Genomic DNA, 21,680 nt, shown 5'->3' on the forward strand with positions numbered 1-21,680 from the left:
CCCCTTGACAAATTTTGAAATGTTCATCTTACCCCCTGTAGCTCAGCATCAGCTCATTTCTGTTAGTGGTGAAAGATCAAGTTACAACACATAATGTGAAGATTTATTTCATGATGAAGTAGAAAAATCTCCAAAAATATCATGCCCAAGAATAATCTAGAGATCACGCAGCCACTGTGCTGGCCCTGTATATGATGAAAAACACTTCAAGCCAGGGAGTGCTGCTAGGGTTGCCAATTCGGTCGGACCGGACGCCATTTGCAGCAATGGCATCCAGTCCGACCGAGTTGGTGTCAGGGTTCCCCCACACACACTCTGAACTCTGGGGTACAGATGTGGGGACCCACATGAAAGACCCCCTAAGCTTATATTTTACCAGCTTAAGTTAAAATTTCTCCAAGGCACAAATCCCTTTCCTTGTCCTTGGACAGTATTGCTGCCACCACCAAGTGATTTACACAAAATATTCAGGGAAGGGTCACTTGGAATCCCTATTCCCCCCCCTCCCCCAATATATCCCCCCAAGCCTCTTCACCCCCTTTTCTGGGGAGGTTTGAGAATAAACTACCAACCAGTTGTCTTAGCAATGTGAGCACAGACCAGACCCTTTGTCTTCAGGACACTGAAATCAATCAGGTTCTTAAAACAAGAACTTTATTATAAAGACAAAAGTAAAAGAATCACACCTGCAAAACCAGGCTGGAAGGTAACTTTACAGGGTAAGAAAAAGATTTTAAACACAGGGGATTCCCCTTTGGGCTCAGCTTCACAGTTACAAAAACAGGAATAAAACTAACTCTGTAGCATAGGAAAATTCACAAGCCAAAACAAAAGATAACCTACCGCATTTCCTTTCCTTACTCGCAGTTTCTGTGGTTTTAGATGGATTATTCCAGGTATATTTTTCAGGAGATATTGTACCTGCTTGGTTTCTCCCTCCGTCTGGAGAGGGAACAACCCACAGAACAATGAACAAATCCTCCCCTCCCCCCCCGCCCCAGGTTTGAAAGTATCTTCTTTTCTCATTGGTCCTTCTGGTCAGATGCCAACTAGGTTATTTGAACTGCTTAACCCTTTACAGGTAAAGCAATCCAGTACAGCTGCCAAGCATACATAAAGGTTGCTATCCTTCCCCCTATATTCATGACAGTTTGCAACCCTAGGTGCTGCACCCCTAGTGCCCCTATTTCCAGCACTTATAACTTTGTTTTAAAGGCTCTGTAACTGACTGAAAATAGTTCTGAGACCCAGATTCCTGAGCAGTGTCTGAAACCCAAACATTGGAGCACTAGGACATTGAAAGTGAAATGAATTAAAAGTTGTAAAACTGATTTTTTTTTCATTGTCCACACTTAGATAAATGGAGAAAGTAAAGCACAGACAGGCTGCAAGAGCCATGCTGCAGAACAGAAAACCTGGAATTGTTCCCCGCTGTGAAGAAACAAGCCTAAGCTGCCACCACCACAAATATTGTTTAAATTACACTGAAACTTTGCAATTTTTTCCAACTCTCTAATTTTGCAGTGAATGGCAGCACCCCATTGTGGCCATTTATTCTACCATTTAGTCCCACTTGTCTGTGGGAGTCTTTCCTTTGGCAACAACGGGCTTTGGGTCAGGTCCATCGGCTGTGACACAGAAACACCGATTCCTCTGTCAGTGTCTGGATTTTACCAAATCTCCTCAGAGTGGGGCTGCACTTTTCCAGGACCTTTTTCCCAGATACCTTTTGAGGAGCTGCTGCTCCTCAACTGCTACCCTCGAGGGCCATTTTCATAGATTCATAGATTCTAGGACTAGAAGGGACCTCAAGAGGTCATCGAGTCCAGTCCCCTGCCCTCATGGCAGGACCAAATACTGTCTAGACCATCCCTGATAGACATTTATCTAACCTACTCTTAAATATCTCCAGAGATGGAGATTCCACAACCTCCCTAGGCAATTTACTCCAGTGTTTAACCACTCTGACAGTTAGGAACTTTTTCCTAATGTCCAACCTAGACCTCCCTTGCTGCAGTTTAAACCCATTGCTTCTTGTTCTATCCTTAGAGGCTAAGGTGAACAAGTTTTCTCCCTCCTCCTTATGACACCCTTTTAGATACCTGAAAACTGCTATCATGTCTCCTCTCAGTCTTCTCTTTTCCAAACTAAACAAACCCAATTCTTTCAGCCTTCCTTCATAGGTCACGTTCTCAAGACCTTTAATCATTCTTGTTCCTCTTCTCTGGACCTTCTCCAATTTCTCCACATCTTTCTTGAAATGCGGTGCCCAGAACTGGACACAATACTCCAGTTGAGGCCTAACCAGCGCAGAGTAGAGCGGAAGAATGACTTCTCGTGTCTTGCTCACAACACACCTGTTAATACATCCCAGAATCATGTTTGCTTTTCTTGCAACAGCATCACACTGTTGACTCATATTTAGCTTGTGGTCCACTATAACCCCTAGATCCCTTTCTGCTGTACTCCTTCCTAGACAGTCTCTTCTCATTCTGTATGTGTGAAACTGATTGTTCCTTCCTAAGAGGAGCACTTTGCATTTGTCTTTGTTAAACTTCATCCTGTTTAACTCAGACTATTTCTCCAATTTGTCCAGATCATTTTGAATTATGACCCTGTCCTCCAAAGCAGTTGCAATCCCTCCCAGTTTGGTATCATCTGCAAACTTAATAAACGTACTTTCTATACCAATATCTAAGTCATTAATGAAGATATTGAACAGAGACAGTCCCAAAACAGACCCTTGTGGAACCCCACTTGTTATGCCTTTCCAGCAGGATTGGGAACCATGAATAACAACTCTCTGAGTACGGTTATCCAGCCAGTTATGCACCCACCTTATAGTAGCCCCATCTAAATTGTATTTGCCTAGTTTATCGATAAGAATATCATGCGAGACCGTATCAAATGCCTTACTAAAGTCTAGGTATACCACATCCACAGTTTCTCCCTTATCCACAAAACTCGTTATCCTATCAAAAAGAACAGGAGTACTTGTAGCACCTTAGAGACTAACAAATTTATTAGAGCATAAGCTTTCGTGGACTACAGCCCACTTCTTGTTAGTCTCTAAGGTGCCACAAGTACTCGTGTTCTTTTTGCGGATACAGACTAACACGGCTGCTACTCTGTATTCTATCAAAGAAAGCTATCAGATTGGTTTGATATGATTTGTTCTTTACAAATCCATGCTGGCTATTCCCTATCACCTTACCACCTTCCAAGTGTTTGTAGATGATTTCCTTAATTACTTGCTCCATTATCTTCCCTGGCACAGAAGTTAAACTAACTGGTCTGTAGTTTCCTGGGTTGTTTTTATTTCCCTTTTTATAGATGGGCACTATATTTGCCCTTTTCCAATCTTCTGGAATCTCTCCCGTCTCCCATGATTTTCCAAAGATAATAGCTAGAGGCTCAGATACCTCCTCTATCAGCTCCTTGAGTATTCTAGCTTTCTGCTGTATCTTCTCTTCCAGCTGGTAAATATTTGTATCTCCTGTTGTACTTACTGTTTAACATTTCTGAGGGTGGCAGAGTCTCACAAACTTGAGTACGATCAGTGAATTTCATGGAGATGATGTTTACTCTCTCAAACCCTAACAGCAACACACCAGAAACCTCCTTCCAGCTTAATCCTTTGTATTTATCATAACTCTTTGTATAAACCCTTCAGTGAACATAAACCTAAACCAATCTGAACAATTTGTACAATTGGGCCAGCAAATTTTGTTTGTTATAGATCTGTGCTGCTAACATCAATCATTTAATTGTACTCTAGATAGTGATTATTTTTAAAGGCATAGACCATAGTGTTAATTTAAAAAAATTGTTTAAATAAATAGATTGGGCTACTTTTGGGCTAGTTTTTAAGTGACTGTGGACTACTGATGCAATAGCAAATAGCCCTGGGAATCATAGTTAAAGATGCCCCCAGCTGCCCGGCACCAAAATCTGAAATGGTGCCTCTGAAGGCTAAGCACATTGAAGATTGTGAGGTGCCCAGATAGAGCAGTGACGGGGGACAGAAAGATATCTGCAATGATAAGAAGTGAGGCTGTTCCCTTTCCACACCAAATCACAAGGGTGTTTCACAAATTCTCTTAATGTCATCTGGATTCTTTCAATATCTTTTGGTTTTGTTAAAGCCCCAGCTCCTGGAATCCTGCGAATACAGGAGAAACTCTCTCTCTCTCTCTTTATTTTTTATACAAGTTTCTTGCTGGAGAAGCTTAAAAGTTTGAAAGGCTGATTGGGGGAAGCAGCCTCAGCTGGGGCCACACCCCAATCAAGCCACAGCTGGCCCTATAAAGGGGCTGCTAGGCTGGAGCTAGGTCAGTCACTCTCTAGTTGTTGATTGGTGGAGAATGCGGGCATAGGCAGTCTGCCCCCAATACAAGGGACAGGGCAAGGACAGCGGGACTATTGCCCAGAGACGTGAGAGCTACAGGGGATGATGGATCCTGGATACACCGGAGTTGTCTATGCAGAGACCCCACGTGCCACCCCTGGCTGGGCCCCGGTATCAGCACCCCGGCAGAAGGGGGCTGATGACCTGCAGGGGATCCAGAAGACCCAGAAGGGACTATGGGAGGTGCAGAGGGCCCTCCATGAACAGTTGGGCCAGCTGGCAAGGGAACAGTGGGCCCTGGTAAAACTCCTCCAACAGGAGTTTCGGAGGAACCACCGAGACTGATGGGAGAAGCCCAGTGCTGGGAACAGGAGGCCTGGGGGAGAGCGCCGGGTGTGTTACAACTGTGGGCAGCGCAGACATGTACAGGCGAATTGTCCCTGCTGGGATGGGGACAGGGAGCCTCACCCAGGACAGGAGGAGGGACAAGCCCCTACAAGAGGCCCCCTGGCAAGGGAAACCAGGAGGCGAAGAAGGTATTGGGCCTGTGGGTGGTGGGGTCACCTATGGAAGGAGTGCCCGGCCCCAAGGACCACAGTCCAGGGCAACCCAAGGAGAAGCCGGAGCCCAAGGCAGCAAAGGGGCAGCAAGCCTGCTTTGGCTGCTGGGAATGGGACCACATAAAGAGGGATTGCCCCCTAGGAGGAGGGAAATCTCTGGTGGAGGGGCCTGAGGACCCAAAGGGGTCAGGGACCAGCCAGGTAGCTGCTGCAGGGATGGCAGTAGACCTGCCCGGGAGCCACCCATGGGGGAAGGCGGACCAGGAAACCCAGACAGACTGGGCCCTGCAGGAGGCCAGGACCAGGTGGGGGTACAGCAGGTAGCAGTGGGAACCCAGACCCTGAAGGAAGAGGGCCTGGGGGACCTTTACCTGCAGGCGTGGCTGGCAGCCATGGAGGTGGCCCGCCAGAAGGCAGAGGCTCAGACCCAGGAGATGGCCCAATGCTGGGAGGCCTCAGAGATGAGGCAGGAGGCCCTGGAGGGACGGCCCTGGAAGGGCAGCTCTGAGGAACACAAACCGAGGGTCCCCCCCCCCAACCAGAGGGGTGGGGATTGGGGGGGGTGTAGCGGGGTGGTCACCCCACTCCTGCCCGGAGTGGTTAAAAGCAGCCCTGGAGATGGCTTTGGCTGGGGAAAGGCTGATTGGGGGAAGCAGCCTCAGCTGGGGCTATGCCCCAATCAGGCAATAGCTGGCCCTATAAAGGTGCTGCTAGGCTGGAGCTAGGTCAGTTGGTCTCTAGTTGTTGAGAGGGACAGGCCTGGCTGCTGGGAACTGAGCGGGGTACCTAGAGTGGAGCAGGGCTGGGGGAAGGCCAGAGGAGCTGGGGAGCTCCAGCCTGGAAAACCCCCAGGCTGCAGGCCTTGTTAAAGGCCAAAAAAGGTACTGGGGGTTGCAGAGGGGCAACCCAAGGGTAGGCAAAGGCAGCAGGTCCAAACCCTCCTTGCCGATGATGACTAGCGATTCTACTGCCGTCCACCCCAGTGAACGGGGGCTAGATGGTGACTGGCAGTAGCCAAAGACTGAGGTGAGGTGGGGATAGGGGGTTGGGCGTTCCCCAGGGAAGGGACCCAGGGAGACTGTGGGGTCAGGGGCAGAACCCTGAGAAAAGGGGCATGGAGTCCAGAAGGGGGGGCGCCAGAGCCAGGTGAGACACTGGCCTGCAGAGGGCACGCCTGAGTGGAAAGAGCTAATTCCCTGGACGACCAACAGGAGGTGCCGCCGGGTGAGTTGTCGCCTCGCTACAGGGCCCCACAGGCAAGATAGGCTTTCCTCTGACAACCTTCTGATTGAGGATCCTTCTGGGGTTTAGGTGTGAGGCAGGTGTCTGGAGGCCTGGAGTGAGGCAGCAGCAGTGCCCAGGCCCAGAAGCAGAAATTTAGGAACCTTGGGAAATTTAACCATAGAAATGTTGGTGCTGAGTGAGCAGCCAGGCCGAGGTTTTCTGGATTTCAGTGGCATCTCATTCTGGGAGTCAGGGGTCAAAACCTGGGCTTTAGGCACCTAAGTCCAATTGCAGCTCTGAGTCGTTAATGCAAAACGAAGGAGACTGGCCATGGGAGAAACTAAATTCTACTTTATTATTCCAAAGGACGAACAAAGACAGACTCCGTGCCCCACCCACAGCCCAGCTCAGCGGGTACTTTCCTGTTCCATCCCAGCACAGTGCCGCGTCCAACTCCCACAAGAACCAACAACAGTGCAACACGTAAAAATGGTAGAAAAGTGGCGAGAAGCCATGAGAGACGCTAGGACCCAGTCACAAAAGGAAAGACTCCGAGAGCAGGGAATCCAAAGAGCTCCGGTAGGAGGGATGCAGTGTGGAGTGAGTGGGGCAGAGACAGTCTCTTTTGTTCCCACTCAGGACACTGCAGTAGATGGGGAGGGGTGACCAGCAGGGCTCTAGGGCTCCTCTTCTCCCTCTGCCCTCAGTGATGGTGGTCGGCCTGGCTTCAAGGCTGCCCAAGTCTGTTGACATCCTCCCTTCTGATCGCCCAACCTCGGCATCTCAATAGGGGGATGCTGCTCCCCTCCCCTCCCCCCATCATTTTTGTGGTGTTATTCATGGTCCTTTAGATTGCAGGGAAAGCTTCGCATGACACTCACAGGCCAAGGCTAGTCGCTCTCTGGCTCTGATGCAGCGAGTTCACAGTTCTCAGCCATCTGGCTCTGAAGAGCAAACCCAGCCATTTCCCAGCTCTGTTCCCCCACTCTCTCCTCCTCCTGACTCAGAGGCGTGATCTGCGCATGCAACCTGCATCAGTTGTGAAATTCCACCCCTCTCCCCAAGCGGCACAGCTGTACCAAGCTAATTTCTGGTGCAGACAGCACTATGGCAACAGGAGTGTCTGTGCTGAGACATACTGACCTTTGCCATTGTTCAAATAAAACTAAATCCACATCACAAAAGGGTAGAAAAAGGTTAAAATAAAATAAAAAAAGGACCGTACTGGCCAATGATCATTCGTCTCATTAAGTCCTCAATAAATCTAAGCTACGTCTAAACTAAACTAATATCAAAGTTTGTGACCAAACAGCCTTCTGGAATAGAGAAAAACCCACACTCCAGGGTGGGTTATAAAACACTTTTACATTCATAAAGTGAAAGAGAATCTGAAGACTCAAAATCAGGAAAATAAATTTTCGTCTAAAGTGGCTAAACTGGCTTCACTTCTTGCCTAATAATTTGGTTGTATTAGTTACAAAAGTTTTAGCATCGTCATAATAAAAGAAATGAACAAACAAACAAAAACCCTTCCCATCTACAAATGATCTGGACTAGCACAGAAAAAACCTGGAAGCAATTTCACCAATAGATGGAAACAGATCAGGAAGTTCAAACTGTACTTTGAGGTTCTTTGGGATTCCTCCCTTCCCCTCCCTCGCAAGTCTGTGACGATTTCTTCTCCAGCCCTCAGAAGTCTCATGGAGGATCACAGAAATCAAAACTGATTCTTAAGCATGGAGAGACAGGGACATGGTGGTAAGTGGGGGAGGGGTAGAACGGGGACAGGATAAAACTCTCCATTGCTGGGATGGAGGCTGCTGTGTCGAGAGTGGAGCGTGACAGTGATGGGGGTAGGAGGGAATCCCTCGGACTCACTGTTCATGCTCCCCACTTTTTTAGCATCTGTTTAGCTCTGCTCCCTCAGGGAGAATAATATACAAACACTCAATGCTTTTCAGTATGGCCTGGAGTAATGTGAGGCTATCTGGGAATGAGACAATCAAGCCCCAAAGGGGGAACTCCGGGACCAACGATCACTCTGCTCACGGAGAGGATGGGAATAGCTAATATACTTAGGGTCAATGTGACTAGAAGGAGTGTTGGAGAGTCTGGGAAGATGTGCTAGCTAATCCCAACCATTTTTCTACCATAGACAGACATTCAGAGGCTGATGCTGCGGAGGCAGAGGTGGGATCTCCAGGCCTCCCACAAAAGGCCCTGTGGGAATCAGCCCCTCTCAGTGGTGCTGTCTGAATGCAGAGGGGGCAGGGAGAAGGGGCAGAGGGGGTGAGTGAGGAGAGGCAGCACCTCTCTACCCCTGTGCTCTCCCTCGCCTCTGATCCCATGATGTCCAAACACTCGATAGCCCAGCACCCAGCTCTGCCTGCTTCTCAGCTCCCCCAGCCCCAACCATTCAATCCCCAGTTTCCTCCCCATAACCAGTGGGTTATGGGGAGGTCCCTTAACGTTTGATCCTGAGGAATTTAGGGAGGGGAGGGGTTACCAAGCCCCCAGGGACACACCCTCTGCAGAGAACAGCCCCAGGTAAGTGGGGGAGCCCAGCCCAGGGGCTGGTGGAAGATGGGGGGTGGGGACAGGTGTCTAGAGTGAAGGTGGGGCATGGACCAAGTGTCCTTCTCCTCATCTCTATGGCAGGGGGATCCCGGCTGGGAGGGGAAGGGAGAGGGGGGAACTTCAGCCAGGCAGAGGGAGTGTCTGGAGGAATTTGTCGTCTTTCTCCCTTCCCTCACCTGCGGCCCATCAGCTCAGCAGCCAGGGCTGCAGCAGGGGGGAGGGGCTGATCGGTGCTTCTCCTCCTCTGCCTGGGGTTTGCTTAGACCAGGCAGAGCCAGCGGGTCACTGACCAGCTGATGATCAGCTGCTGCTGTATCTTCACCCCAGCAATGGGCAGATAGATCCTTGGGAGGCAAATGCAACTGATGTGTGTGGGAATGAGGAAACGGGTTGGTCACCATGGCCAGCCCTAGTCAGGGCCCTGAGAGAACTTCTGTGCTCTTTGGAGGAGTCTCTGATGTCCAACATGGTGTTAGCTCCACTTGCAGCATTTTCCACACTGAGAACATCTCAGAGGTTTCTTCCTTATGCAGATTTGCAGATGCCTGATACTCCAGGAGCACCAAACGAAGCTTCCACCGCATTCAAGATCTCTCTGTTCTGTGGATCACTGATGTGTGAGCTCAGATTGAATCTCACACCTTTGTGGATTCTCTGATGTTTAATGAGGTGTGATCGCTGAATGAAGCTTTCTCCACAGGCAAGACATTTATGAAGTTTAGATCCTGTGTGGATTATCCCATGTTTAATGAGGTTTGATCTCTGTGTGAAACTTTTCCCACAGTCCAAGCACTTATGGGGTCTTTCTCCAGTGTGGGTTATCTGATGTGTTATCAGACATGATCTTTGTGTGAAACTTTTCTCACACTCCAAGCACTTATGGGGCCTCTCTCCCGTGTGGATTTTCTGATGTAAAACAAGGGCTGATCTGTTTGTGAAACTTTTCCCACAGTCCAAGCACTTATGGGGTCTTTCTCCTGTGTGGATCCTCTGATGTGTTATAAGGGCAGACTTCCACCTGAAACATTTCCCACAGTTAAGGCATTTCTGAGGTTTGTCTCCAGTGTGAATTCTGTGATGTGCAACAAGATGAGAACTCCCAATGAAACTTTTCCCACACTCGAGGCATTTATAGGGTCTTTCTCCCGTGTGGGTTCTCTGATGTTGAGTGAGTTGTGAGCTGCATCTAAAGCTTTTCCCACAGTCCAAGCACTTATGAGGTCTCTCTCCTGTGTGGATTCGCTGATGTGTGATAAGATCGGACTTCCAACTGAAGGAGTTCCCACACTCGAGGCATTTATAGGGTCTCTCTCCTGTGTGTATTCTCTGATGCCTTGTAAGGGTTGATCTCTGTATGAAATTTTTCCCACAGTCCAAGCACTTATGGGGTCTCTCCCCTGTATGGATTCTCTGATGTGTTATAAGGTCTGACTTCCAACTGAAACTTTTCCCACACTCCAAGCATTTATAGCGTCCCTCTCCTGTGTGGACTGTCTGATGTGTAACAAGTGCTGATCTCTGTGTGAAACTTTTCCCACACTCCAAGCACTTATGGGGTCTCTCTCCTGTGTGGATTCTCTGATGTATTATGAGGGCTGACTTCCAACGGAAACCATTCCCACAGTAGAGGCATTTATGGGGTCTCTCTCCTCTGTGGATTCTCCGATGGTTAGTAAGGTTTGTGCTGTTACTGAAGCTTTTCCCACACACCAAGCATTTATAAGCTCTCTCTCCTGTGTGGACTGTCTGATGTCTAATAAGGTGTGATCTCTGCATGAAACTTTTCCCACAGTCTGAGCACTTATGGGGTCTCTCTCCTGTGTGGATTGCCTGATGTGTAACAAGGCCTGATCTCCATGTGAAACTTTTCCCACAGTCCAAGCACTTATGGGGTCTCTCTCCGGTGTGGATTGCCTGGTGTGTAACAAGGCCTGATCGCCGTGTGAAACCTTTCCCACAGTCCAAGCACTTATGTGGTCTCCCACCTGTGTGGATTCTCTGATGCATAATTAGTGCTGACTCCCCACTGAAACGTTTCCCACACTCGAGGCATTGATAGGGATTCTCACCCGTATGGCTTCTCCCATGGTTATTAAGATCTGAGTGGTTATTGAAGCTTTCCATACAGTGCAAGTATTGAAGAGGTTTCTCTCCAGTATGGATTATCTGATGTATCACAAGGTGTGATCTCAGAATGAATCCTTTCCCACACTGGAGACAGTGGTAGGGTTTCTCTTCCTTGGGATTTGTCTGCTGGACTGTGGGATCCTTGTCTCCTCCCCCGCATTTAATAGATTCATCTACTTTCTTCCTTGGGTGGTTTCCCAGGAGCTTCTCTGACCTGTGCCAATTTCCCCAGGCTTCTTCCCAGCACTGGGAAAAATTCCCTTCAGCTCTTCCCACAAAGGGCCCTTGTGGTTCCACTTCCCCAGAAACTTCTTCATGATGATTCCCCTCCTCGTTCTCACTCACTCTCTCATCACCTGCTGGGAGAGAGAGACAATCCAGACAGGAGTCATTGTGCTGTGGAGAAAGAGAATTGGCACCAAGGGAAAACCCAACACACACAAGTTGCGAAGAATCAGCAATTGGATTCTGCCTCCACTTCCCACCCAAACATGCACACAGAAGGAAAGTCGGGAAGGGAACTCCTGCAGCTAACAGGACAGGTGGAAAGATGTGAGCAATATCTGCTGACTACAGCCCTACTCTGGCTGACCTGAAGAACAACTGACGGCTCTTTCTCGCACCACATTTCTGGGATTCTCAACTTTTTCCTTCATTCGTCCAATGGTTTCTTTCAGTCCTCACCTGTGCAAGTGCCCCTTGGGATCTCTTTTTCCTCTGAGGCCTGGAGATCCCGGACCCACGGCGCTTCCCCTCGTTCCAGCCGGGCAATCAAGTCAGGTTTGGGAAGGGGGAATCCTGTGCAGGGGGGGAAATCAGACCAGATCAGGGTGAATGGAAGATTGGGAGTTTGTCTGTCACAAAGGACAATCCGTGAGTTGAACCTATCCCGGTGCTGTGCTGGTAGAACATGGAATCCAAAGGGATGGGAACAGGGTCACTGAGCTCCCTTGGGAGAGGCAGATGTCTGGGGAGGTGGAGATAATTTTTACGCCCTCACTAGCAGTTCCCAGGATCTGTGCACTTTGGGGGCCTTGCTGACACACACACAGCTCTGGAGTTACCCCTGCAGAGCCCAGAGCCCTCCCCAGGACTGGAGCTAGTCCTAAGGAGGGAGGTGAAAAGGGATTCTGTGCTCAAATGAGAAACAATACACACAGGACAATACATGGCTTCTCGGCCTTGATAGCTGGAGGAGTGGGGAGGGTTTAGCATGTCCGTTTTGACACTCTGGTCCCATTGAAGGGGGTTTGGAGATGCAAGTCTCTCTCACACGGCAGCTATGGATTATGGAACCCATTCCCCTCCAATCTAACTGATCAGGGAAGGACCTGACCAGAGTTAGAAATGCAGGTCCTACACTTTCTAATAACCAAGGGGGCAGGGATCCCTTACCCAGCGAGGTCACCGTCTCATAGTTCTCCCGCATGACGTCCCTGTAAAGGGCTCTCTGAGCGGGGTCCAGCAGAGCCCCCTGCCCCTGGGTGAAATACACAGCCACCTCCTCGAAGGTCACCGGCATCTGAAACAACAAGAGTCCCCCACTCAGCACCTGCTGCCCCAGCCACAATCCCACTGGTCACACGGGAAAGGAAGAAGAAAAATAAACATCTTGGAAGCTCTGGGAGGCTCAGAAAAGCAGAATCCCACCCCCACCCTGCTCAGAGCAGCCAGGAGGCTTCAGGGGGTGGGAGAAGGTCAGAGCTCCTTGTCCCCCAGCACACGGAGCAGAGCAGGCTCTTCTCATTTCCCACACACCTGCCAGCGACAGGCTGATATGGGAAGCAGAGCCCTGAGCCGGGGACAGGGACAGAAATCTTAACAGCTTCTATTGCTATTTCACAGCAGTCCCTGGCTAGTGGGTTCAGGCTCCAGCACTGGGAGTCTGGAAAATGTTCCCAGGCCTGCCGAGGGGGGTGTTTCCTGTTTCAGAAATGTGGGAATGTTTCCCCGCTGCCAATGGGCCAGCTCCGAAAATCAGCAGGTTTATCACACCCTGTCTCCTCCCTGCCTCTCCCTCCACCCGCCCAGCAGCTCCCTCAAAAATCCCCTACCTGAGCTGGCTCCATCACAGCCATTTCCCTGCCCTGTCTCCTGGAAGACGAGTCAATCTGGAGCGAAATGTGGACGTGATTCCTCAGCCTGTTGGGGCAAGAAGGGCAATGGGGAGGGGTGTGTGTTCAGAAGGGGCTTTAGTCCATGTGGCACCCCGATTCCCCCCAGGCACTCTTCCTGCAGATAGAGGCTCTGGACTCTGCCATGCTGGGAAGAAACCCAGTTAGTTTATTACCATCCAGGCCAGGCCTGTCCCAGCAGAACTAAACCCACCCAGGGCAGTTTTAAACTCTCCCCGTAACAGCATCTCGGTGCCAAACTCTAGAAAAAGAGCAGAATCAAAGGAGTCACTTTGGGGGGTTGCCCTACAGTGTAGTGCAGTCGTCACCAACCAGTGGATCCTGGAGTCTCTAAGAGTCAGTCGTGATCACTGGCCACTAAATGTCTGGCAGTGCAGCGGGGCTAAGACAGATTTCCTGCCTGCCCTGGCCCCGTGCCACTCCTGGAAGTGGCCAGCAGGTCTCTGCTGCGCAGCCCCTGGGGAGGGTGGGGCGGGAAGGACAGGGGTTCTTAGCTCGCTGCTCCTGTCTGCAGGCACCATCCACGCAGTTCCCATTGGCCGGGAACGGGGAACTGCGGCCAATGGATGCTGCGGGGGTAGTGCCTGCAGAGAGGGGCAAGGCGCAGAGCTACGCCTCCCCCTCCCCCCCCCAGGGACGTGTCAGCCGCTTCCAGGAGCGGCATGGGGACAGGGTAGGCAGGGAGTCAGCTTTAGCCCTTCTGCACTGCCGCCCGAGGTAAGCGCCACCCGGCTGGAGCCTGCACCCTGCACCGACTCCCACACCCCTGCCCCAGCCCTGAGCCCCCTCCCAGAGCCAGAACCCTAAACCCCCTCCTGTACCCCAAACCCCCTGCCCCAGCCCTGAGCCCCCTCCTGCACCCAAACTCCAGCCCAGAGCTTGCACCCCTCACGCCCTTCTGCACCCCAACCCCCTGCCCCAGCTCAGCCAAGAGCCTCCTCCCATACCCCAAACCCCTCAGCCCCAGCCCACACCCCCTCCAGCACCCCAACCCCCTGCCCCAGCCCAGTGAAAGTGAGTGAGGGTGCGGGAGAGCATGGGACGGGGCGGGGGTGGAGTGAGTGGGGCAGGGCCTCAGGGAAGGGGCAGGGTAGATCCTGGGTTTCACTTAAATTCAAAAGGTGATCTTGTGTGTAAAAAGATTGGAGACCACTGGTGTAGTGTAACCCTCTCTAGCTCCCCCACCCCCAGACACACAAAAATTCCCACAGGAGTAGAGAGTTAAAGAAACCCCTATGACAACCCAGTTTCTGTTTCTCTGCCCCCTTCCCATCCTCCCCAGGGCCCAGCCAGGGGGCCAGACCCCCACAATCTCTGCCCTTCAGAGCCCAGCCATGCTTGCCCCAGCCAGTATATCTGCACCCCCTTTCCCCCAGAGACCAGGCACAGGGCCCCTCCTTGCCCAAATACCTGCACCCCCATGCCCCCAAAGCCCAGCCACAGGGCCCCCCTTGCCCAGATAGCCGCCTCCAGCCCTCAAACCTCAGAGCCCAGGGTTCCCTCCCCCCCAGCAGTGTCGTCTATGGGTACGTCTTCACTACCCGCCGTATTGGCGGGTAGCAATCAATTTATCCGGGATCAATATATCGCGTCTCATTAAGAGAGGGGAGCCACGGCCATCGATCCCGCGCCGTCTGGACCCCAAGTAATTCGATCCAAGATACTTCGACTTCAGCTACGCTATTCACTTAGGTGAAGTTGCGTATTTTGGATCCATCCCCCCCCCCAGTGTAGACCAGCCCTATGTGTGAGCTGGGAACTGCTGGGTCCAGCAGCCCCTAGTAGCAGCTAGCAGCATTTCAGCCCATTTCTGTGGAGGAAAGGACATTCTGCGTGCACAACATTTAATTTCTGCAAAATTCTGCATCGCGCAGTGGCACAGAATTCCCCCAGGAGTAAAGGTTACATTCAGAAAAGGGGGAGATTTGGGGGCATAGGTGAAAAGAAGGGGCCAAAACCCAGGGAAGGGCTAGCAGTGGTATAGAGAGGTTCCCACACTGCCTGTGGTACTTATGTGGCCCCGTCACCACAGTGTCTCAGTGTTTCACAAGGTCTAACCTCCTCAAGCCCCTCGGTGAGGTAGAGCAGCGCTGTTATCCCCATTGTACAGATGGGACACTGAGGCACACACAGACTAAAGGCCAGATTTTGAACAGTGTTTAGGCAGCTAGTGGGATTTTCTAGAGTCCCTAGAAGGTTAGATGTTTTGTAAACCCCACTAGATGCCTAGCTGCACCTTCGGGTGCCTAAAATCCTTTGAAATTCAGTCCCTAAGGCACTGGCCTGATGTCGTACATGGGGGGTAGAATCCAGGTCTCTCAGGGCCAGCTCCCAATCTACTGCACCTATCTGCTGCATGCTGCAGAAAAAGAGGACTCAGAGATGGGAGCAAAATATGGCAGCCGGTTCTCTGAGACTCCAGCAAATGGTCCCAGGCGATTGGGAAGGACATCCTGGTTGACAGCATGCAAAGAAGCAGAGAGGTCAGGAAGGATGAAGAGAGAACGAGAGAGGAGAGACAATCACTGAGCCCCAAAGGGGTGGCACGGTCTTCCCCAGGCTGGGCTGTAGAGCAATGGCTGCTGTGCATTTTTACATTTTAACTGAAAAGCATTTTGTTTTGTCATTTTCTGTTCTGCGTTGGCGAAAAGGAAGGAATGAGAAAGTGTCGTAGGTGTGTTCCTGCCTCAAATTCTTAGGGTTGCAGCTGGATCCAGGCCAATTCCAGAGCAAAGAACCGAAATTGCATCCTCAGAGTCCATAAAGTCGCCGACTGTCATGATTTGTATTATTCACTGGGCATCCACCTGTGTACTCAGCACAGTTCAGAATATACCAGTAAATACAGTCTCTGAGCCAATGTGTAGCCCTGGATAAGATGACTCTGCTATTTAAGTATGAAGTGCATAGTTATTCAGCACATCTATGAGTGAAGGTGCTGCTTTACTGGATTAAGGACTAGATTTGACTTTCCAACTTTCTTTCAAGTGGAAGAGCTGCCCAGAGCTCCTGGGCCTGTTTATTTTCCTTTCCTGCCTGCAGTGGCCTTGATACACCTCAGAAGTCTCATTTTTTCCCCTCAACTTTGAAATCTGGAATTTTCTTGGTGTTTGGTTTTAAATATTCTCCTGTGAGAACTGCAACTCAATCACTGTAGTGTTGTGTTGAAGGACCTTCTAGAAAGTAACTAGCCTTTAACCAAAGTGAAAGCAGCATGGCCAGTTCTCATGATTTTGTCATGAGCCTCAGGAGAATGATTGTTTTCCTTAAAGCCCCAGCTTCTGGAGTCAGGTGCAAATGTGATGATTTCAGCCTTCCTTCTTAAAGAAAAATGAAGTTTCTAGCCCTAATGGCTGTGGAGAAAGTTTCAAAATGAGACACCCCCCGCAGTGCACCCTAAATGCTCAAATAGCAGAAGGTGAATAAAAAACACCAAATCTATTATTTGTACACAACCTCACAATTTTAAAGCCAATCTCACAATTTTTGAACGTTGGGGGTTGACAATACTGGGAAAGTGACTTAAAAGTGTCAGTTTCACGCCTGTTTAGAGTCAGTTTCTAGTTAAAAGCAACAGAGGGTCCTGTGGCACCTTTAAGACTAACAGAAGTATTGGGAGTGAAGAACTGAGGTTCTTACCCACAAAAGCTTATGCTCCCAATACTTCTGTTAGTCTTAAAGGTGCCACAGGACCCTCTGTTGCTTTTTACAGATTCAGACTAACACAGCTACCCCTCTGATAGTTTCTAGTTATTATTTGTAGTGGAGTAACACCCCTAGAGTCCCAGGCATGTGCAGTATAAACTCATAGGGTCTTGACCTAGGAGGATGTTTCCAAAAGTTAAAGGATCTATTCCAGCCCTGGTGAACTGCAAAAAAAAGTGATAGGAAGTAATCTAGATTTTTCTACAATTGTTTCAATTGTTAACTCAGAATAGACATTAAAATTCCCAAACCTAACCCGTTTCCCTTAGGTGACTTGGCACAACATGAGAACATGTTAGTATTAGAGCTGAGTGGGTCTGATATTTATTGACTTCTCTTTTTTTAATGTAGGAATTAGATGTGGTGTGGCTGTCAGCTAAGTTCTAAGTTATTGTCTGCAAAAAAAAACCTAGAGTTTTCAGGTGCCTAAGTAGCCCCTGGAATCACAGTTAAAGTTGCTCCCCACACCAAAAATCTGAACTGGCTCCCGTGAGAGGGGTTAGTCCCCTGCCCACTCACTCCCCAGTGCTTGTTTGACCAGATCCAGAGGGAAAACATTTCCAGCTGCCTTGTATCTCTCTCCACCCCTCTGCCTTCTCCCTGCCCCCGGCTCTCCCTTCCCCAGCCAGTCTGCGTTTGCTCTCAGTCTCCCTCCAGCCACCCTACATCCCCCCTTTCCCCTGCATCGCCCCATCATCCCTGCTCCCTCCCCCATCCCATCCTACCCCCTGCATCCCCATTACCCGCCTCTTGCCCCCCATCCCTGTTCTCCGTCCTGCCCATACATCCCCCTACGTCTCTGTATCCTCCTCCCCGCGCAGCCCGGGTGGAAAGGGCCTGGGGGGGAGGGGCACTGCTCCTCAGGGTCTCTCACCTTCCCTCCGAGCGGGGCCCCCTGGGGCAGGGGCCGGGCCGGGAAGGGGCCTGGCCGGGCTGGGGGCTCTGCCCTGGGAGAGGCTCCTGGGGAGCAGCGGGAAGGGCCCTGCTGGAGATTCCCCTCTCCCGGCTGCAGCCAGGGCTCCGGGCTCCCAGCACCAGCCGCCGGGGCTCGGGGATCTCGCCAGGAGCCTGGAGCCAGAGTCCCCGCAGCGGCTGCGAGTCACTTCCTGCTGCCGGGCCTGAGCCCAGCGATCGCTCCCCCCAGAGCCGCCTCCCAGCTGCTCCTGGGTCCTACCGATCAACCTATTGCGCTGCAGCGTTTCTGGTCACAGGCTACATTAGCACTGCTGAAAAAAGGTGGCGTTGTCTGGACCGGGTGAGCCAGGCTTGTAGGTGACAGAAGGCAAAAGGAGAGAGAGGAGAAGTAAGGTGGGGAAGGAAAATGATGCTTGAGTGGAAGGATGACAGCAGACCCCCAAGTCTCACATCCCAGGGGGAGTTCAGGATTTAGCCAAAGCCAGTGGAGTTGAGGAGGTCGGCTGATTCCCCCTCTCTGGTTAGCTCTGCTCAGGTCCTCTTTCAGAATCAGGATGATGAGAGCCCGATAGTGCCATGCTGGGACCCAGAGGACAGTGGGTGTGAGACATACCCCAGGGTACAACGTACAATCTGGACTGTTGAACTGCTGAATTCTCCATCCCGGGGTATCTTTCACACTGCTTCCCTGTGTGAACAACAAACCTATCCAGGCTCTGATCCCACACAGCCACTAGCATGCAAAGTCACTCCCAACTATACAGTACTGAGTGCCACTAGCCAGTGGCTCATGAAATAAACTACAGAGTAACATAAATCAGTTCGCTAGTCCCGGCCTTGCACCCCAGAAATGTGAGCCTTGTACTGCCCAGTTCGTTCACTGTGCTGGACAAGCTCATTAATTAGTTTGTCATCCCCACAAAGGATGCTGATCAGGCAACAGCCTTGTTATCTCAAGTGAAATTCCCCAAACACGTCCATGAAAACACACCCGTTGGGATAAAACCATAAAACAAGTTTACTAACTAGAGAAAGGTAAATTTTAAGTGGTTACAAGTGATAAAGGTATAAAAGGTCTGATTTGGTTACAACAAAAATAAATGGTCAAAATGCATTTAAATTTTATCAACCTAAGTAAGATGCGAAGCCAACAGGTTTTCTCACCCCACTCAATGTTGCAGGCAGTTCTCAGTTCTTAGTACCCAAGCTGGATTTCCTTCCAGCCTTGGTCTGCCCTCCCCAGTCCACTGCTCCTGTTGTCTTTCAAGCCATCGTGTTGCCTTCCAAAAAGATGGGGGAGAAGAGGTAAAAATGGAGGCAATTCTCCCTTGTGTTTTTATACCACTCTCCTCTTTGAGGTTTACCCCCCACCCTCCAGCTGGGGGGCAGTCAGACAATGACTTTTCATATGATACCTCACAAGGCATACTTTGGACAAGATTTATCATCATTTTGTAAAAGTGGTGACCATAACAGTGTAGAACAGTGGTTCTCCAATTTATTTCATCGGGCCCCCTTCTTTGTGTCTGTCGCAATTTAACCCCCCAACCCCACAAGTACATATATTGCCACCCAGCTCTGAAGGCAGAGTGGAGAGCAGTGGCTGCTGGCCAGGTGCCCAGGTCTGAAGGCAGCACCGCCGCCAGCAGCAGCCCAAAAGTAAGGGTGGCCATGTGAAAAGTGATTTTTGCCAATACTACTGTTCACAGCAGACTTGTGACCGCATTGCCACCCTTACTTCTGGGCTGCTGCTCCACCTGGGATTGTGAGGGAGGAGAGCCCGAGCCTGGGTAGCAGGGCTCCGTCTGTCCCCTTTATCCCCACCTCCCAGATGTGCACGGCCCTTCGTGCACCCCAGCAGCCCGGGGTTGCTAGCCAGTGCTCTCTTTTTTAAAAAAAACACACAGGTCACCCTCCCTTGACACATTCCTGTGACTCCCTTGGGAGACATGCCCCATAGTTTGAGAACCACTGGTGTAGATTAGTCATAGTGGGGACTGGCAGACAAGATGGTAACACCTGCTCCTTTTTGTCCCTGGGATCCCCAGAGAAAATGTCCAAGCAGGAGAGCGAAGCAGATCCCATTAACATTAACCTTGCAAGACACATTTTGGTGATTTCAGCTATAAACATTTCCTCCCATTTCCACAAACTTTCAGCTCCTGCCCCAGTGATTGCAATGGGACTGAACTAGAATTAGGCAGGTGGTGAAGTTGTGAGAACAGGGGCACTGGGCTGAAACAAGGCTCAGGGATCAGAATCACGATCACACAACATGTGAGTGTATCTCCTGCAAACAGACCTAGATGCCAATGGTCTGATTCGCCCCTCACAACAACTTCACACTGGTGTAGACAGGTCACATGACTCCAATGGGATTACTCCTGCCTAGCACCAGGGTGAGGGAGAGGAGGATGAGCCCGGGAGCCCAGTCAGACTGTTCCTGATTTGTACTGAGGTCAGGGAGGGAGGCACAATTTTTCAGTGAGTTTTATCTCTATGGGAAGTTTGAGGAGCCTGTGACAGGGCAGGGGTAAGGTTAGCTGGGGGACCTCACTGTGCATCTCCATCCCAGATCACGTCTGCATTGCTTTAACCTTTCACCTTACCTCGGCAGTTGGCAGCCATTTCATGCAACACAACAGAAACTGGGGGTGGGAGAAACTAAATTGTATTTTATTATTCCAAAGGACAAGCAAAAGACAGACTCCTTTCCCCACTCTCAGCTCAGCCCACAGCTCCACCCAACTCCCCCATGCACCAGCAACTTTTACACACTGGGAGAAAAGTGCCGGGAAGCCAGGAGAGGCGCTCAGAGCCCATCACAAAAGCTAACACCCCAAGAGCAGGGAATCCAAAGAGCTCAGGTTAGAGGGATGAGTGTGGGGTGAGTAGGGCAGAGACAGTTGCTATCGTCCCCACACAGGACACAGTGGTAGATGGGGAGGGGGTGACCAGCTGGGCTCCAGTGCTCCTCATCTCTCTCTGGCCTCCACAATAGGGATCTGCCAAGCTTCAAAGCTGCCCAGGTCCCCTGATATCCCTGGCCTCCTTCTCATCTCGGCCCAGCCTCGTCCTCTCAGCAATCAGGAGACGCTGCCCCTTCCCCACAACATTCCTCTTGGGCAGGATTCACAGCATTTTACAATTCAGGCACCGTTTGACCGGACACTGGCAGGAGAATTCCTGTCTCTCACTGGCTCTGATGCAGCGAGTTCACAGTTCTCAGCCTCAGCTGCCTGGCTCTCAAGAGCAAACCCAGAAGTTTCCCAGCTCCATTTCTCCCCCACCCTCCTGATCCCCCACCCTCTACCCCTCCTAGCTATGTCCCACATCACTGCAGGCCAGGCGGTAACTTCCTTCCCCATTTCAGTGTCTGCCTCTTGGAGTGTGAATGTAGCTCGCACCCTCAGTGTTCGTGCTGAGGGATATTGATAATTGTCATTGTTCAAAGAAAAAAAATTAACAAGGCGTAGAAAAAGGTTAAAAAATTAATTGAAAAGGACTGTTCTTGCAAATAAACATTTGTTTCACAAAGCCCTCAATAAATCTGAGCTACATCCGGACAGACTAATCTACTATCCAAGTACATGACCAAACAGCCTTCAGGAACAGAGAAAAACCCACAATACAGGGTGGGCTATAAAACATTTTCACATTCATAACATGAAATCCCAGAGAATCTGAAGACTTAAAATCCAGAAAATAAGTGTACCCATTTTCTTCTAAAGGGGCTAAACCTGCTTTACTTCTCGCCTCATTATTTCGTCGTGTTACTTACAAAAGTTTTAGCATCCTGAAAATAAACCAAAAACTCACAAACCAGCTTCCCATCTACAGATGATCTGGTCTAGCCTAGACAAAAACTGGGAGCTATTTTACCAAGAGCTGGAAACAGGGCTATAAGATCAGAAAGGTTAAAATGTGCTTTCAGATTCACTTGGATTCCCTTCCTGGTTTGTGACACTTCCTTCTCCAGCCCTCAGGGGTCTGACTTAGGATCACAGACATCAAAACTGTGATTCTCAGGTATGGAGAGCCAGGGACATGGTGGTAAGTGACACCTTGGGAGGGGGAAAGGTAAAATGG

At 50.4% G+C, this 21,680-nt stretch overlaps 1 protein-coding gene across 1 annotated transcript; it reads right to left on the reverse strand.

Moving 5' to 3' along the window:
* Window positions 1–6,463: 6,463 nt before the first annotated feature.
* Window positions 6,464–20,219, reverse strand: LOC122172110 (zinc finger protein 382-like). Its single transcript, XM_065563887.1, has 6 exons — window positions 20,201–20,219; window positions 17,551–17,839; window positions 12,891–12,978; window positions 12,232–12,358; window positions 11,521–11,634; window positions 6,464–11,232 (listed from the first exon to the last, which is right to left on the reverse strand). Exons 1-6 carry the CDS (start codon window positions 20,217–20,219, stop codon window positions 11,225–11,227), a joined length of 645 nt encoding a protein of 214 aa, XP_065419959.1. The 3' UTR covers window positions 6,464–11,224.
* Window positions 20,220–21,680: the final 1,461 nt, after the last annotated feature.

This window comes from Chrysemys picta, chromosome 12 (genome assembly GCF_011386835.1).
Source record: "Chrysemys picta bellii isolate R12L10 chromosome 12, ASM1138683v2, whole genome shotgun sequence".
Taxonomy (NCBI): Eukaryota; Metazoa; Chordata; order Testudines; family Emydidae; genus Chrysemys; species Chrysemys picta.

Coding starts and splice junctions, on each gene's coding strand:
- LOC122172110 (XM_065563887.1), bottom strand. Junction 12,979..17,550: donor GGGCCCCGCTCGGAGGGAAG/GTGAGAGACCCT, acceptor TTGCCCCAACAG/GCTGAGGAATCACGTCCACA. Junction 11,635..12,231: donor TGAGACGGTGACCTCGCTGG/GTAAGGGATCCC, acceptor CCCCCTGCACAG/GATTCCCCCTTCCCAAACCT.